The 12,291-nt window shown below is 45.3% G+C and overlaps 1 protein-coding gene and 1 non-coding gene across 3 annotated transcripts in view; one reads left to right on the top strand and one right to left on the bottom strand.

Annotated features, from left to right (window-relative positions):
• PHAF1 (phagosome assembly factor 1) overlaps window positions 1-4,098 on the bottom strand; it is a 28,302-nt gene extending 24,204 nt beyond the window's left edge. For both annotated transcript variants that reach the window (XM_067719696.1, XM_067719697.1), the window contains exons 1-2: window positions 4,018-4,098; window positions 3,794-3,909 (exon numbers count right to left, since the gene is read on the bottom strand). In XM_067719696.1, coding sequence (XP_067575797.1) covers window positions 3,794-3,857 — 64 coding nt within the window. In that variant the 5' untranslated portion in view covers window positions 3,858-3,909; window positions 4,018-4,098. The remainder of the gene's footprint in view (window positions 1-3,793; window positions 3,910-4,017) is intronic.
• Window positions 4,099-5,567: 1,469 nt separating this feature from the next.
• Window positions 5,568-5,640, top strand: TRNAR-CCU (transfer RNA arginine (anticodon CCU)). Its single transcript has one exon. It is a non-coding gene; the product is annotated as a tRNA-Arg (tRNA).
• The last annotated feature ends 6,651 nt before the right edge of the window (window positions 5,641-12,291 follow it).

The following is a 12,291-nucleotide window of genomic DNA, read 5'->3' as shown; positions in this document are numbered from 1 at the left end:
CCTACATGCCTCCTTGAGGACAGAGACAATGTCTGTCTTACGGCTGTATCCTCAGCACTCAATCACCATGCCCACCACACAACAGTAAGTGGTTCTATGTACCTGTCGAGCTCTGAATGAGTGAAATAAAGCAATTAGGTACAATAAACAGATCCTGTAGGCCCTTAGGACCACCCTCTCCCTCTGAGAATTCTCATCCTGTCTCCATCAATACCACTCTTTCCTGCTGTTCCTCCAACTTTCCCAAGTCTCTATGATGGGCAGTATTTCCTTCTGCCCATCCCTCACTCACCCAACCACCTAGTTTCTGACTTACATCTCAATCTGTTTTCTGTATATATCAAAAGGCAAATAGGGACTTCCCTGGTGGTCCAGTGGTTAAGATTCCACACTCCCAATGCAGGGGGCCCAGGTTTGATCCCTGGCCAGGGAACTAGATCCCGCATGCCGCAACTAAAGATCCCACGTGGCACAACTAAGACCTGGTGCAGCCAAATAAATAAATAAATATTTTAAATAAATAAATAAACCTTTAAAAAAAGGCAAATGAAGAGTTGACAGATTAAAAGTGACTTTTTAATCTTCTCTTCAATCTGGCCTCTCCTTTGTATTCCGGATCTCATCTCTAACACAGTCACTCAAGCCAGAAACCTCTAGATTCCTCTTCCTTACCCATATCTCCAAATCTAGTCACCAAACTTTCTTCCTAAACCCATGCCCACAACACTTTACTAATAGACATCCTTTTTTCCACTGAACAGAGACTCTTTGATAGTGTCCCAGGCAGCTAACTACAAATAGGGAATCTGGGGATCTGATCTTCTTCCACTAGTACATCATGCTCTAATTAAAATACCAAGTTGCTTGCAGCTCCCCACACGATCTATCTTTCCCACTTTTTTTTTTTTTTTAAAACCTGACTGGAAGATTTATGTCTATGGAAGTGTAGTTGAAAAATCTGGCAGTAGACTTCTGATAGGGCCTTCCTGGTGCTCACTGGCTCCAGGAATGGTGTTGGTTCCTACAGATTAATAGGAAGCCTTCTCTGAACTCCCAGGTCAGGTCAAGTCTCTTCTCCCCTTCCACAGCACCCTATACAACCTCTACCTCATTATAATAAAATGAACTATTTCTGTACGCCTTCCCTCCCACTAGACTAAGCTCTTCAGGGCTTATGACCACTTCTTACTCAATTTTCAATGATTATAAGCAGAGTCCACAGAATGACCCTTCAATAGAGTAAGCCCCTAGTCTCTCTGGAACAAGGTAATCTCAGAGAAGACCATTCTCCAGTGACCCTTTAAATCTACCTTGCTTGGGCATTTTCAAGATTAATTTTTAAAAATTTTTTTTATTGGAGTATAGGTGATATAAAATGTTGTGTTAGTTTCTGCTGTACAGCAAAGTGAATCAGTTATACATATACATATGTCCACTCTTTTTTAGATTCTTTTCCCATATAGGTCATTACAGAGTACTGAAAAGAGTTCCCTGTTCCCTGTGCTATACAGTAGGTCCTTGTTAGTTATCAATTTTTTTCAAGATTAATTTAAAAACGAATTTAGAGATATGTCTCCATACCAATACATCCTGCAAGTCTCACTGAAAACATTTCAAGTTTGCACTGCCTTTACTCCACCATTGGTCAACCCATGGGTGGCACTCTCAGAGATTCCTCTCTGCCTAGGCTTTCCTGTCTCTGTGTTGTTGGCATTTCCCTAATCTCCCAAGAGTACACAAAGGCCAGGAAGGCAGCCAAAAAGCTGGATGCAGCTCCTCACCGTGCCAGGCGGATGATGGCAAGGGCTAGATATATCTGCATTTGCACAGATTCCAAAAAGAAACCTGGAGACAAAGCTGAGCCCATACTCAGGACAGAGCAGTGAGAAGCAGAAAATCCCTGTTAGGCTTCTTCTCCTCTCTGCCTTTCCGAGCCTGTTCTTCATCTGGCAAATGGAGGTCACCTTACAGGGTTGTGGTGACTTTAGTCTAGCCTAAGAATGTAATTCTAAAGCACAGATCCACTTACTAGACCTATCCCTACCTATCAGCCTCAAGTGCAGTTTAAATGTGTTGAGGGCTGGGAAGAAGATTGAGAAAGAGGGAAAAATTACTTTTTTATAAAAAGCTTGGGGAAGTTAAATGACCACCATCTCTCAGGCAGACACAATTCAAAAATACGAATTTTTTTTTTTGGTCATGCTGAGCGGCTTGTGGGATCTTAGTTCCCCGAGGAACTAAGCTTTCACTCAAAGTTCAATTCTGGGCCCAATGTACAAAAATGCTCTTTTCACTGTTTGTGGTTGCTACTTAGACAGCCTAAAAGAACTACCCAAATCCTTAATTCCTAGAAACTGGCAAAGTTAGGAGTAGGGGTTAAGGTATCAAAGCAACAGTTGACAGAAGAAGCCTTACTCTCCCACCCAATTTTTTGGAAATCTCAAATGATATCCTAATCACAACTTTTGACCCAGAGACTGCACTACAGAGATCCACAACCTGGTCACACCATCAAGCACAGTTTGAAGCTACAGTTACAGTTTTCACTCCACCCTGTGAAGTCTTGGTATGAGCATAAGCTGTGGTTAGGGGAGGTTCTTTCCTAACTAGAAGCCAAACAGCATCAGCATGACAAATGGGCCTGGAGGCAAAGATATTATTATTAGCCTCTCAATCAAGTTCTTGGTGCTTCACAAGAAGCTGCAGTGTTGCGAGAAGGTGACTGAAAATTCTCAATAAAACTGGCTCCTACAACCCAGAGGAGGATTGTTGTTCAGTTCACGGAGACACTGAGCACCAGCAGAGTCCTACCAGCAAATCTGTTCTGCAGTTTCTCAACTACCCTATCTCCATAGACATGAGTCTTCCAGATTCAAGGATAAGCTATAGCCCAATGGAGCAGCTGCCTCAGTCCAGTAGCCCAAATTAGTGTGACAAAAGTTCAGCCCTGCACAAACAAACAGCACAGACACCCACTCCCCACCCCCTCCTTCCTAGTGCTGGAACATAAAAGTAAACACCCTCTGGGGTTACCGAATGCAAATGATTGTACACATAAAGGTAGTGACGTTGAGGAAAGGGAAAAAATGGGCCAAAACTCACAAAATGGCCAACCTGCATTTTCTACAAGCTAAATGTTACTTTCCCCGAACTCCTATTTCATTCAACCTTTAACTCTCTCGGCTAAGGTCTGGGTTTAGATTACACCACACATCAACCACATAAAAACGAGAAGGAAGCTAGTCAGAATTTCCTTTAACACACACAAACTCTCCTTAACTCCCTTGACCAGATCCCCGACATCTGACGATGAGAACAGTGCCTGGGTTTCTCCTAGAGGCTACCCACAGCCCAGAAAAGCAAAGGGAGACAGACCACTGTGGCGGTGTTTAAGGGTGTCAGTCACTTCTTAGTTATTTGGTCTGTAAAATGGGGATAGAAATAACAAGAGTAGCAACCCCGGCGGCATACTTGAGATAATTATGCAGAGGAGAATGGGGCCTGGCCCTGAGTCAATGTTTGGGGCGTGTCAGCCATTGTTATTGTTATTATTACTGAAGCACTGCCCCAAGAGGGGCCCCGCTGAGGCCTGATGCAAGGGCGTCAGGGCCTGGCAGAGCGGTACGCTGCCGGGTCGGGGCGGTCGGAGCGGGCATCTAGTGGCTGGAGCTCCAAAGAGCCGAGGAGCCGCGGGCGCAGGGGAGTAAGGAGCAGAGCCCAGAGGTGGGAAGGGCCAGAAAGGAAGGAAGGAAGGATCAGCGAGTAGGGTCGTGAGGGAGGACCCCATACTCACCCAGAGCGAATTCCCATTGCTCATTTCCCAGAGAGCGCTCGGGCACTACCTCCAGATCCAGCATTGGTTCGGCTCGCCGGGGCGGCCTCTTTGCGGCAGTGCGGACGGGACCGGAGCTGAAGAAACAAAGCAGCAGGTGACCCACCGCCCCCGCCGACCCGCGGCAGCCCTGTTCTCCACCTCTACCCGGTCGCCAACGCTACCGGCCCAACACCACACCTCACCTGACCTCACCTCACCTCACCGGCAACAGCCTTCAGCAGCGGCGGCAGCAGGAGCGTCTGCGGCAAAAGTGGCGTGCGGGGCCGTAAAGTGTGGCAGAGGCGGGGCGAAGGCGGGATTTCAATCGCGGGGGCGGAGCTAAGGCGGAGTCACTCAGGCGCAAACTCCGGATAGGCTGCTGCGACAGTCCGGGCGAAGGCAGAGAGAGGCCTCAGAGTACCATCCGGAAGTGCTGGCGCTCTTGGAACGAGGAGCACCGTCCTCTGTGAACCTCTACATCTGCACACCACACCGCACACGTTTCACACAAGGATGTCTGAACCACGCAATACATGCATGTGACATGGCTGTACAGCACCTGTCTGCCGTCTCTGCATGTACGGCCCACTCACAGTCACTGGGCGCAAAAGGCGAGTTCCGAGGGCGCACCACCTGAGGTCCAGCGGGGAGGGAGGACACGGAGTCTCAAAGCCCAAGACGCGCCAGCGCCCTGGCACTCTCGGTTGGTGCCGAGACTGACAGCGGCCGCAGCTGCCTCTAGTTGTTCAGGAATGATTCCTTCTCGCTGCGGCCCCTGGGGCTCGGGTCGAACTCAAAGCAAACGAGGAGTGGGCTCGAGCATGTGTGTAGGGGCGGGGCGGGGGGCAGTTGAGGGAGAGGACTAGGGTAGAGGGGAGGAGCTAAGCCCGATCTCCTGGTTGAGTACCTTCAGCTGTGCGCAGCCCCCAGGGCAGCAGCTCGGACTCCGCCAGAGACGGCTTTACCGCCAACGCTGTGTGGTTTTGACCAAACCGCTGGTACTCTTTGTGCCTCAGTTGCCTCATTTACAAGTCGGGAGTAGGGGGTCTTTTAGCCTGTTCATCCTGAGCTATTGGCCCGTGCCCTGGGACACTCTAAAACTGAAAGACAACTAGGCTTCTTCTGGAGCTGACCCTTGGTGAATGCAGCCTCTGGATTCTCACAACCACCCTGAGATGCGAGATTGGTTATAATCTCACTTTACAGGCAGGAAAAAAAATGAGGCCCAGATTGGCTAAAGGCCTTGTGGACCTAGGCGGTAGAACTCAAATTCTTTGCATTACATTGCCCCGGGAGAAAGGTTTTCAGCAGGGGAGAGAGTGACATGCTAAATTCTTAAACTGGCTTGATAGGAGTGTAACATGGAAGGCTCTATCAAAACTTGGCCACTGCTACTGGCAGTGGTTAAGAATCCGCCTGCCAATGCAGGGGACACGGGTTTGATCCCTGGTCCAGGAAGATCCCACATGCCGCAGAGCAACTAAGCCCGTGCGCCACAACTACTGAGCCTGTGCTCTAGAGCTCGTGAGCCACAACTACTGAGCCCACGAGCCACAACTACTGAAGCCCTCGCACCTAGAGCTGGTGCTCCATGACAAGAAGCCACTGCAATGAGAAGTCCGCGCACCGCAATGAAGAGTAGCCCCGCTCGCCGCAACTAGAGAAAGCCAGCGCACAGCAAAGAAGACCCAGCGCAGCCAAAAATAAATAAATAAATAAATTTAAAAAACAAACAGACAAACATGGAGGGACTTCCCTGGTGGTCCAGTGGGTAAGACTTTGTGCTCCTGATGGAGGGGGCCCAGGTTCGATCCCTGGTTGGGGAACTAGATCCCACATGCATGTGGCAACTAAGAAGTCTGCATGCCACAACTAAGAGCCCGTATGCCACAACTAAGACCCAGTGCAGCCAAAATAAATAAATAAATATTGAAAGACAAATACGGAGAAGGATGTCCATTTGCAGAATCCTATGCCAAAATAATAAAACTAAGTCACTGAGATGTCCACCAGTAGGAAAGTGGCTAACTAAACTCTGATATATATGTATAATAGGATCCATTTTTTAAAATGAAGTATATCTCTATGTGCTGATGTGGAAGGAGCTCCAAGAGAAAAAAGCCAGGTGCAAAATTGTATAGTATGACCCATTTTTTTCCTGTAAAATCAGAAATAAAAGAAACATTGGCCTTAGGGCTTCCCTGGCAGTCCAGTGGTTAAGACTCCTCCATGCTTCCATTGCAGGGGGCACGGGTTCCATCCCTGGTTGGGGAACTAAGATTCTGTATGCTGTGCGCATGGTGTGGCCAAAAAAATAAATAAATAAAATAGAACATTGGCCATACCGTAAAAGGGAGAACATTTCTTGAAAGATAAACAAAAAATTATCAATAATACCGAATACAGGGAAAGAGGCAGGGGCCAGTGATCAGGGGGACATTTACCTCTTACAATGCATGGCAAGCGTTAAAGATGTGTTGTTGGGCAGCTGGCCTGGAGAAAAACATAAGGTTGGTGGGGAGTAATCTTAGTCAATTTGGAATGTCTGAATTTAACTCAAATCCAACTAGACTAGGAATGGTTCTTCTATTTAAAAAACACTTGGAGGGACTTATTTCTGGTGGACAACGAAGGGTATAAGAGAGGAAGGAGAAAGAGAAAGCCACACACTATGGATAACAACGTGATGATGGAATAAAATCCATATTTTATGGCAAGACAAGAAAAATTTAAACATAAAATTTGGGCCTCCTCCCTCCCCTTTAGTGTGTGTTATGCACCTGCATTAACCAGACCTCCTTAGGAGATAACATTCCTTCTTAATCTCATCAAGGGTCACAACTCCTTGAGATAACCTTTCTTCTTAATCTTGTAAGGGGCCATGATGACCCATGACCCACTACTCACCTGGTATGCATGATCTGGATTGTGTAAACTGTCAATAGTATGTCATTTAATGTATAGCCCACTGTCTCAAAAACTTATATACCTGTGCTTTGACCTCTAACGGGTGGAAGAGTTCTCAGGGCTTTCTGAGAGGCAGTTCCGTTATAATCCTCAATTTGGCTTGAATAATATTTTCTATTTCTTTCTTGAATCGACTGATTAATTTTTTCATCAACAGTGAAAAGGAGTTTTAGTTTGGAAAACCCAAGAAAGAGGAAGAACAAGGTTGGGGATGCCCCTAAGAATCTCCTTACTGGGATAATAGACAGGTTTCTGTGCACAATGTCAGTCAACAACAAATGGTTATATTAGCTCATTGTGCTGTCCCAAGCCATTGACATAAGTGTGATCCACCCAGGTTTTTGTCAGGGGTAGGAGTGACAGCTTTGGGATGGTAGTCTGGGAGGAGGCCCGAGTCCAGAGCCTGATACACAGAGCAGAAGCAGGAGGTGTCTCAGGGGAGTAGGACCACTTGGGAGAATGTCAGCAACTGCTGTTCCCCCAAACTGAGGGTGCGGATGTTCAGAAATATTGAACTGGATGTTGGTGAACTGCTAAGACCTTCAGGGGAGCACAGGTAGTCATTGAGGTGGTCCAAGTCAGATATACAGGGACAGCCTCAGGTCAGGGTATAGTGAGTGATTAAGTACATGGACTGGGAATTTGAATCCCAGTTCTGTCCTTTAAGAGTTTTATGCCTTGGGCAAGTTACTTAATTTCTCCATGCCTTAGTTTTCCTCATTTGTAAAATGACCATAACTTCACAGATTTGTTAGGAGGACTGCAATTATAAGAGTGTCTGAGTTATGGTAAAAGCTTTGTGTGTAACTACAAATTAAAAAAAAAAAATCTAGTAGTGGGCCTTCCCTGGTGGTCCAGTGGTTAAGACTCCACACTTCCACTGCCGGGGGCACGGGTTTGATCCCTGGTTGGGGAACTAAGATCCTGCATGCCGTGCGGCATGGCCAAAAAAAGAAATAAATTTTTTTAAAATGGTTTTTTAAAAAACCTACAGAGCTGTTAATTAAAAAAAAAAATCTAGTACTGACAGAGAACTGATGGAATCCATTGGCAGGATCTACAGATTGGATGTAGACGATGACAGAGAAAAAGAGTCAGGGATAAAAACACAGGTTTCCAGGGCTTCCCTGGTGGCGCAGTGTTTGGGGGTCCGCCTGCCGATGCAGGGGACGCGGGTTCGTGCCCTGGTCCAGGAAGATCCCACATGCCGCAGAGCGGCTGGGCCTGCGCGTCCGGAGCCTGTGCTCCGCCTGTGCTCCGCGACGGGGGAGGCCGCAGTGGTGAGAGGCCCGCGTACCGCAAAACAACAACAACAACAAAAAAACCCCACAGGTTTCCAGCTTTGGGTAGCTGGATGGATGGTGGTGTCAAGATAGGAAAGTAGCTGGGGGAACTGACACTGGAGGCTGGAAGGATGCTAATCCTTTTGTTAAAACTGTCACATGTGGTAATTTAGGAGGCAGGAAATGTACCAAGTTTGAAGCCCTAGCTGAAGAGCTCGGAAAGCAGAATCTTAGTACCATGATTACTAATTGCTTGTATTTATCAAGGTAAAAAACAAAAAACAAAAAACCAGGGATGGGGCCATGGGTCATGGAAAGCGATGAATTGGGGAGTCTCTCCCAATCAGTCTTACAAAGAACACTCCCCTCTCAGAGTAGGGGGCCTTCAAGTGTTCTCCCTAATGACATTTCATAACTGTCATTTCATAAAAGACCAATGACTTGATTCTTCCCTTTCTGAATGGAAGTGTTTCCTGCAGTTTTCCTGTCCCTATTTCACCACTGTATATTGGCTGTGTGGGCAGATAACCACATATCACAGAATTTTAGTTCAATACCTGATCAGCCGGGACTTTTAGGTTGTCTCCCATGGTAGATATATTTTGTTGAGGGCAAGAGAGTAAAATTAAATATTTAATAATTCAAAGGGTGGCCTGTGATAGTCATTGGAGCTATTCACAAATATTCTCTTTCCTGGGCAAAAGGTAGGATTGTGGTTTTCTGCCCAGATGCAGCTGGGCATGGCCTTGTGATTTGCTAGGTCCAATGAAATGTAAACAGAAGTCTCATGTGTCAATTTCAGGTGACAGTTTTAAAAGTGCCCCTTTCATTACACTATTTTCTTGGCTCTGTCACATGGCTGGCAATGTTCCAGTGATGGCTCTGTCAGCCTAGGTCAATCACTGATGGGTATTTAACAAATAAGAGATAAGTCTTTAAGCCAATAAAATTTGGGGGGTTTTAGGCAACACAACCAGCCTATCCAGGTAAGAGAAACAGGGGAAAATTGCCAGTTATGTCTCCTGTACTTTTTTCTCCAGCTTGAAGTGTTTCCATGCCCACTAAACTACCCTTAATCTCCCTACTGGGTCACCATATGATCAGTGGGACTGACTTGCTGCTTCTAGTCTTGTTCTATCAACCAAAACGAGCTTTATCAACCACCCATTCCCTCAAACCCCCACCCCTCAGTGGCTTCCTGCTTGCCCTAGGGAATTGTCCAGACACTTGAACATGGCTGGAAAAGTCCATCCAGCACTGCTTGTGACCCTCACCCAGGCCCCTGCTGACCCTTTCAGATTTGTCTCACTGCGGCAGCGCCCCCTCCACTCCATGGTCCAGTCGTACTCAACTGCGCCTAGTTTCTCAAACTTGCCACGTTACCTGTAATACTTTTGTCATCTTCTCAATGCTGGAATAATGTCTGCCATCTTTCAGATGTCAGCTCAGATGTCTCAAGGAAGCCTTTTCTTGAGCACCCAGACCAAGTTAGATGTGCCCCGTAACAGCCACAACTTCCAGTACAACTTTAAACAATACTGCTTTTGTTTAGGTTTTGAGCCAGATTGTAGGTTCCGTGAGGGCAGAGACCGTGTCTCTTTAGGGCACTGGATATATACATTTTTTCCCCTAAATGATCCTAGGAGGTAAAATCATCATACTTTGTTTTAATCTCTTTTTTTAAACAGTGTTAGTAAGCCTCAATTTTTTTTTTTAACATTTTTCCTTTTGGTTGTATGATCTGTCCTTTGCCCACTTACAATCCTAATATCGATGTAAGCCAATACATGCAATTTAAAATTTTCTACTAGCCACATTAAAAAGGAAAAAGGTAGTTAATTTTAATGTATTTTATTTAACCCAATATAACCCAGTATATAAAAATATTTTAACATGTAAGCAAAATTAAATCTATTTTTTTCTTTTGTATTAGATTTTGATATTTAGTATTTTACACTAACAGTGCATCTCAACCTGGACACAAAATTTTCAAAGGCTAACATGGAATGTAGTCCTCCCAAAACAAAGTTTTAACAGAAAAATATTTAACACTGCCTCAGTTTTTAAATTAAAACATAAATTCAGTTTCTTGGTTTTACTAGCCACATTTCAAGTGCTCGACAGCCACACATGGCTAGTACCTACCATACATGGATATACATGATTTCTCTAACAAAATATTTCTCCCTGTATCTTATCTTCTCACATTTTCAAATGTTTCTGAAACCTGAAAAAGGCCAATAATGACTTTAAGTTGCTTATTCTGGCCAAAAGCTGAGAATTGACTAATACAGTGACTTTTAGAGTTATCTTGTATTTAAACGAACTAAACTGCCATTTCCACCCATGATTCTACTCTACAAATTGTAATTTTCTAGACTCGGAACATCTTTGAAATGCCATATCTGTATATATGGTGGTGATGCAGGAAAGGGAATTGATGCTACCAGGAGAATCACGCCTTGAAATATGCCTGCAAATGACTGAAATCTTACCTTTAAAGAATGTTTGGGAGATCAAAACGCCAATGTTCTTGTTTTTTGTTTTGGCTGTGCCACACAGCCTGTGGGATCTTAGATCCCTGATCAGGGATCGAACCCGCACCCCCTGCATTGGAAGCGCTGAGTCCTAACAAATGCACTGCCAGGGAAGTCCCCCAGTGTTGTCTTATAAGTACTCAGTTACATATACAAATATGGCAAAATGGCTGTGGTGGTTTTAAAAATATGTCCATAAACTCTCTGACACCTCCCCCCTTCAAGATGAAGCTTAGTAACTCCTCCCTTTCACTGTGGGCCTAACCCAGCAACTCACTTCTAACATAATGAAATATGGCAGCCCAAGATTAGGTTATTAAGCTGTGGCTTTGGACTTCCCTGGTGGCGCAGTGGTTAGGAATCCGCCTGCCAATGCAGGGGACACGGGTTACAGCCCTGGTCCAGGAAGATCCCACATGCCATGGAGCAACTAAGCTCGTGTGCCACGACTACTGAGCCTGCACTCTAGAGCCTGTGAGCCACAACTACTGAGTCCACGTGCCGCAACTACTGAAGCCCGTGCGCCTAGAGCCCGAGTTCCGAAACAAGAGAAGCTACTGCAATGAGAAGCCCGCGCACCACAACGGAGAAGCCCCGCTCGCCACAACTAGAGGAAGTCCACATGCAGCAACAAAGACCCAACACAGCCAAAAAAAAAAAAAAAAGATGTGGCTTTCATCTTAGGCATGCACTCTTCCTTGGATCACTTGCTCTGGGAAAGCCAGCTGCCAAGTCATGAGCTGCCCTATGGAGACACCCACATGCCAAGGAAGGACTTCTTCATCCCCAGCACCTAGGAATCAAGGGCTTACACCCAATGGCCTGTGAGAAACTGAGGCCAGTCAATGGCCACGAGTGGGCTTGGAAGGGGATCCTTCAGCCACAAGTAAGCCTTGAGATGACGATAGCTCAGGTTGACAATCTGACTCTAACTTCAGGAGAGACCCTCGATCAGACCACTGGGCTTAGCTTCTTCCAGATTTCTGACCCACAGAAACTGTGGGATGATGTTTACTGTTTTAAGCTGCTAAATTTGGGGGCAATGTGTTATGTAGCAATGGATAATCCACACAATGGCTTATAGCTTGAAAAAGCTCCCCAGTGCCAAATGAGGCATACATCAAGTAAGAGATTTCTCTTTCCAGGTAGCCCCAAACTAACATATCCAAATACCTGTTTCTAGAGGTGATATACTTATTGAAACCATGATGCTACTGCTCAAATAATTTTTGAAATTAACCCTCAGAGTATGAATCTTATTCTTTGGAATTTTGCTTCATGGTACCAATTCAGCATTTAAAGGTATTTGTTATTTGCAATAAGTCTGGTAGTGAATAAGTATATTTTTCCTTATGGATCAAGCTTAGGACATACTTCTAGAGTAAAAGGCTTAATTTTCTGATGTAGGAAAATGCCAAGCAAAGTCCTAAGAATGTCTGAAATGACACCAGCACAATCAACTTGAGTGTATATTCCTAAAATGAATAGTTTGAAAGATGGTAGTTATTTGGATGTGTAATTTTTGGAATTCTTCCTTCCCTCCAAGGTCACTACTCTATAGTCATACCTCATAGGATGGGTAAATCAAGGCAGATTTTTTGAAAACTATAATACCCACTGGGAAATTAGTATTCTTTGTGTTATATAAAGATTTTCTTTGGAATTAACAGAAATGACCACTAGATGCCAC

Source organism: Pseudorca crassidens, chromosome 20 (assembly GCF_039906515.1).
Source record: "Pseudorca crassidens isolate mPseCra1 chromosome 20, mPseCra1.hap1, whole genome shotgun sequence".
Taxonomy (NCBI): domain Eukaryota; kingdom Metazoa; phylum Chordata; class Mammalia; order Artiodactyla; family Delphinidae; genus Pseudorca; species Pseudorca crassidens.
This window is presented reverse-complemented; position numbering and strand designations above follow the sequence as displayed.